The sequence below is a fragment of the Pundamilia nyererei genome, unplaced genomic scaffold, assembly GCF_000239375.1.
Source record: "Pundamilia nyererei isolate P.nyererei 1_Seehausen unplaced genomic scaffold, PunNye1.0 scaffold00037, whole genome shotgun sequence".
Classification (NCBI taxonomy): Eukaryota; Metazoa; Chordata; class Actinopteri; order Cichliformes; family Cichlidae; genus Pundamilia; species Pundamilia nyererei.
In genome coordinates, this window is record NW_005187438.1 from 3,045,483 (window position 1) to 3,051,559 (window position 6,077).

The window sequence follows — 6,077 nt, forward strand, 5'->3', positions numbered from 1 at the left end:
ACATAACCAGACACAGACATTATTACAGTTATTTACAGTTCTAGGCCTTCAGATCACATCTGCGCATATAGTATGAAGTGTACAAACACAAACACGGACGGACACATGACAAACACACACCTACACAAACACATCTAGAGGTGTTTGTCCTCACCGACCGCACTGCTCCTCAGTAGAGAAATAGATCTGGAAGTCATCCGAGTTATCGTGGACGTAGAGGAAGCAGCAACGCTCATCGAACTTACTGATACTGCAGACAGAAGTATCAGTAAGTGTGGGCACTGTTCTTTATTTTATTTAACTCTTCCTTATGCTGTATTTTATAACACAGTCCTTTTCACAGATGAAAGTAAATCTCATTAGCGTGCAAAAAACTTACATTTGCTCACAGTATAATAATAATACATGGATATAAATGAATAATTTAGATTAGTAAGCAGGAGAGCAGACAATCAAATTGTGTTGAGGGATTGTATTCTAACACGAAAAAAAGTTGTTTTATTCTATAGCCAGACTTTTACCTGGATCGTCAAATTGTATTTAAGAGCATGGGTGATGGGGTTTTTTTCACAGTAAGCACTGGCCATTAACCACGAGGAATATCCTTACTGATATTTGCATTTTTTTCTTTCTTCCTCCTCCGGTTGCACTGAGTGATTGAAGCTTTGCACAATACGTCACTGTTTTGAATATTGAGGCTGAACAGGTCAGCTGGAGATCCCTAATGATGTTCCTGGCAGCTAGTTCTTCTGTTTACTTCATGTATTATGGATATAGCTGCAGGGAGCCACAATTTATATGCTTGTTTGCACCACTCCTGAGTTCCCTGAGTTACTACAATTGCAGCCCAGGCCCATAAAACCACAAGAGAAATTTGAATTGAACAAAAATGTACGTTTTCTATTTATTTCTATTTGTTTCCCAAACATGTCTCTTGTATACCTAATGCCTTTGATGGACATTGCAGTGAAGTTCCACTCATGAATACCTTTCTGTAACAAAAAAACAGAAGTTAATCAATCAACAAATAGCGTGTTTCAGCTCTAACATTTTGTTCCAGTAGGTTCTAGCAGGTAAATGAACAAATATGCATATATGTATATGTTTCTGTCTACTTAGTTGGACGGCTCCAGCCCTCTAGCATTTCTGAATTAGCATAGGTGAAGCAAATTTAGTTAATGCTGGCTCAGCTTTAAGTGTCTGCAACACACTTTTTCTTTTTTTTTCTACAATGATGAATCAACAATCTTTAAACAGACTCCACATGGATGCAAAATAAAACTTGAATCCCAAAACTATCTGAGCCCAAACCTCCATGTACTCCTTACAAAAAAAATTAAAAATCAATGAAGCAGCATTATGTTCACCTGTCTTGAGATGTTTGACTACAATTAATGTGAAGTGTTATCAAACTTCGTTTCACTATAATGTGTTTGATCAGCACTGCATGTTAAACAAAAGGCAAGATGTAGGCTAATTTAAATTCTGATATAGCATTTTGGTGGTTTTTGTTGTTTACTGGTAATACTGGTGGTACTTCACCCTGGTATACTCGGGTGCAATTAAAATACTGGACAAAATGAGGGTGCAATGAGTTTGTGTAATTACGTGTTATTCAGTCACAATATGTGATGGAAGATTTCACATCAAAGTTCCTTCTGTTTGCATACATGTTGTCTGATTTAGTTTAAGTCATTCACCATTTTAAATTAATTTTTATTTAATATTTAGAATTTTTCCGAGCGGAGGACAATATTCCTAACAGGAAGATGATTAGATGGGCAATGCTCTGACCGTTTCAGCAGGAGAAACATGCCAGATGGAGACGTTCTTCTCTTCAGCCTCATTGTTGATAGACACATAGGATGGCTGGTAAACTTTGGTGGGCTCCAGAATCAGCACCTGTAAACACAAACACCAAAACATTTGATTTTGAACCCCTCAGTCATCATTTTTCAGCATGAATGCATGTATATGTTTACATACTGGAAACCGCAGTCTGTTGGTGGTGCACTGCGTGGCCTCGACGATGATGTCCATCCAGAAGTTGAGTTTCTCTCTCTGAGGAGAATGCTCCAAATTTTGCTTTTTAAACCTTTGGATCAGCTGTAAGTTCTGCACTACTGAACGCAAATACCTGGAAGAAAATACAACCAATTATAATCATTAAAATAAAAAGCATCACACTTACAATTCCTTGAAATTTTGTTTTCGTAAACTGTTTTTTTGTAGCATGTTTGGGCTTACTTAAATAAAAGAGTTGCATTATAAAAACAAATGTACTTTTGTAAGATGAATGTCCTGATACTTCACTACAACTATGAAAGCTGAATACATCTTTAAAAAATTGAGACCTGGGGATCAGAATGTGACCAAAATTTAAAACTAATCTTTATTATGAAAAACATGCATTGACATTGCAACTTTTATATATTTATAAGATCTTCTCTCTTACCAAACAGGTGGCTTCAGCTTGAAGAGCTTCTCTGCAGCCTGAGTAGCTTTAGGAATGTCACTCGCTAGCATGCTAACGGTGAAGAATTGGCCGACGTCCCAGTAGTTATTCATCTTTTCCAAGGAACCCTTGCGCCCCAGCAGGCTGTTCAACCTCACCCCTGATTATAAGAAGACAAAAAGTGAACATTGTAATTACAATCTGATTGAAACTGAAGTGGCATGGTCTCAGCTGACTTTTGTACCACAGAAATATCAAGAAAAGGCACTACTGAACGCAAATTGAATGCTGAAAATACACAACTTAGGTGTTTCACATTGACTTGAGAGTCCGCAGAGAACAAATCAAAGAGGGAATCAGGTTACCTATTTTTCTGAGTTCCATGGAGCTCTCGAATTGCTGGCCAGCAACTATGAGGAGGACAGCTAGGTTAATACCCGAGTACAGAGTGGGCTGCAGCTCAAAGCCCTTTCTGTACCTGACAGGTGGAAGAGGAAATACAGATGAATACACACAAGGAAACAATAAGATGTGAATAAGATGCATTTATTTCTGTGTGTTCTCACCACTGAATGGCGTTGTCCCTGTTTTTAGTGTCTTTGCAGTCAGAGTCGAGAAAAATGTCCTTGTAGATTCGTCCACAGAGGCAGAACATGTCTGGTGCAGGATGTTCGCAGGACTGCAACACCTGCAGCATCACTCTGAGAGCCTGCTCCCTGTCTCCAGGAGCATTCCTCCTGCACGTACATGCACATGCACATGAAGGAAAACGTTTTCATGAGACTGAGAAGTACACCTTTATTACTTCCATAGGAATTAAAAGTGCAAGTACCAGCCAGGTGTTGCTAATTAAATGCACTTGATAACTGATCATCAGCCTAACTACCTGCTCAAAAGCAGTTTGGGCAGTTTACTGGCCTGGAGTATTCGGGTGTGTGTTAACACAGGAGTGGCTGTTCTAGCAAATTCACCCTACGATCAGATCTTGTAATGTTTAGAGAAACTTCAAACAAGAAAACAAGAGCTACAGACTTTAAACACCTCAGTTAGCATGTTAAATGTTAAAGTTAATCACAGTACAATGAGAGAAAGCCTGAACAAGCTGCCTGGAGAAGGTATCTCTGCAGGACAGCTTAGGTTTGGAAAGTTCCATCTGAACAAACCGCAAGACCACCAGAACATTATCCTTTGGACAGACAAAAGCAAAGTGTAGATATGTGGTCATACTTGACATCACCACGTTTGGTTAAAACCAATGACAGCATATCAGCATAAAGACTTTATATCAACTGTCAGCATGGTTGTGGAGGGGTGATGATGTGGGCTTGCTTTGCAGCCTCAAGACCTGGACACCTTGCAGTCATTGACTTGACCATGAACTTCTCTATATACCAAATCACTCTAGAGTAAGTGTGAGGTAACCTTCCAACAGCTAAAGCTTGGCTCAAGCAGGATTATGCAACAGAGCAATAATCCTGAACACAGCAGAAAATTTACAACAGCATGGCTGAAAAAGAAAACAATCGACGTGTTGCAAAAGTCCAGACTCCAATCTGACTGAAATACTGTGGGGGAACCTTAAGAGAGCTGTGTATAAACAAGTGCCTGTAAACCTCAATGAACAAAAGCAACATTAAAGAAAATGTAAAAGAAGGCTGAGCCAAAATCCCTCTACAATGCTGTGAAAGGCTAAAAGGTCATACAGAAAATGAAGACTTCAAGTTATTGCTGCTAAAGTTGTTAAATCATACAGTATACTTAATTTTCCCTGAACAACAAAAATGTATTTTTCACAGAATGCTAGACTTGTGGTCTGTTGCATTTTTGACATGCAGTTACTACATTTTTAGCTCCTGATATCACCACACTGCATATTTATGGTGCATTTTATATGATATGTTAGAATGAATGTCCTCAGTGAAATAAAGGCACAAAAAACAAAAAATGTGGGATCCCTAAAAATAATTAAAGAAGATAAATCTGCTTTACCACAGGGTTTGGGCATCAAAATGTTCAGTTTCATTGAGCTGCTGCGTACCTGTTCAGGGCAAAGGAGTAATGAAACTGGATCATGGGCTGGGTAGCCAGATCACATGTTGGCAGCATCTCCAGAGTCTGCACCAGTTTCACCATGGCATCATAGTCCTGGTTGTCAGAGAAGCCACAAAAGGGGCATTAAATTTAAACCTAATGATAATGCATTTAGAATATAAATGTCATTCTGAACTTCAGTCTGTAATAACTTTTAAGAAGTTCCCAGCTGATAGAAAGAAATGAAGGTCATGTTTGATGTGTTTGTACCTGTATATCTCTGTAGGAAAACAGCAGGTTCATGACAATGTCCTGTGTTAGGACCTCTGTGTTATCAATTCGGAGTTTAATGCGTGAAAGCTCCTTAGCCAGCTCCTCTCCCTGGTACTTCTCCCTAGCCTTCCTGATGTCGTTGAGCAGGGTGTCCTTAAAGGAAGCACTATATGTACACAGACAAGGAACAGAGGAAGAAAAGAAGCTTTCATTTTAATGTTGATCTAAAGAACAATTTTTGACCTCTAGTGGACCAACCCTTATTTTGCAGCAAACAGACATTACTTACTGTTTTGATGAGATTACTATTGAGTGCTAATAGTCAGTTGGTAGTACTAACAAAAAGCTATGAACAATGATCCTCACTATAGACTCCTACAGTCGGAGTACTGCATTGTGCAAAACAAATGCATGGAACATCCCTAGAATAATTACCTCCAACTCCTTTTTAATTTTATTTCTAAAGCACCTAACATCACAAAATGCTTCACGACAAAATACCAGAAGATAAAAACAAAAGGTGGCCAAACACAAGTCTAAAAAGATTCGTTTTTAGCTGTTTTGTGATAGAAAACACAGAGTCCACCTATCACAAGCTCAGAAGGAGCTTTTCAGAGTCTGGGGGTTACTGTTGGAAAAGCTCTGTCTCATCAGCTTTTAGCCTTGTATGATGCACAGCTAGCAGGCCCTGCTCAGATGACCTCAGGGACGTGCTGGAGACAAAAGGATGTAAAGGTTCACTGATGTAAGCTGGTGCTTGAAGCACCTTAAGTTAAAACCAGAATCTTAAAATGGACTCTGAAGTTAATGGGGAGACAGTGCTGCTGAGTCAGCAAGGGTGTGACGTAAGTACTCGGAAGACATTGTGTGAGGCGTCATAGCAGGTTTTGCTTAAACAAGCAAAGAATGAATCACAGTAATACAGAAGGGATGAAATCTGCTTGATTTTCAGTGGAGAGTGTGCAGATAACACCAGTGCCCTTACACACGACATTGGAGGTGGAAATTTTGACACCGATTTCTGTTATAACCTAATATTTCTTGTGAACAGGCTATTTTTGTTCATGCTTTAAGATGAAGATGATACATTTACCAGTGACAACTCATTTAACCAGTGTTGACACAGCAAATGACTCATTTTAAAAGTAAATATTAAGTTAATTTGAGATTAAGCTGATGTTCCAACACTTTGCAATATATTTAACATTTATCTTTCCAGAACACACCAATTAAAGCACTTTTATTGTACTGTAATAACATACTATACTTAAGTATGTTATTCAGATGGTGTTTTGTAAATTCTGTCTTACGTTATTAC

The 6,077-nt window shown here is 38.7% G+C and overlaps 1 protein-coding gene across 1 annotated transcript in view; it reads right to left on the minus strand.

The window, feature by feature from the left end:
* The window catches only part of map3k15 (mitogen-activated protein kinase kinase kinase 15), a 28,481-nt gene that overhangs the window by 14,927 nt on the left and 7,477 nt on the right, over positions 1–6,077 (minus strand). Inside the window, exons 5-13 of the mRNA XM_013910180.1 lie at positions 4,757–4,925; positions 4,494–4,600; positions 3,022–3,192; positions 2,821–2,933; positions 2,456–2,615; positions 1,987–2,137; positions 1,795–1,902; positions 943–992; positions 155–250 (exon numbers count right to left, since the gene is read on the minus strand). Coding sequence (XP_013765634.1) covers positions 155–250; positions 943–992; positions 1,795–1,902; positions 1,987–2,137; positions 2,456–2,615; positions 2,821–2,933; positions 3,022–3,192; positions 4,494–4,600; positions 4,757–4,925 — 1,125 coding nt within the window. The remainder of the gene's footprint in view (positions 1–154; positions 251–942; positions 993–1,794; positions 1,903–1,986; positions 2,138–2,455; positions 2,616–2,820; positions 2,934–3,021; positions 3,193–4,493; positions 4,601–4,756; positions 4,926–6,077) is intronic.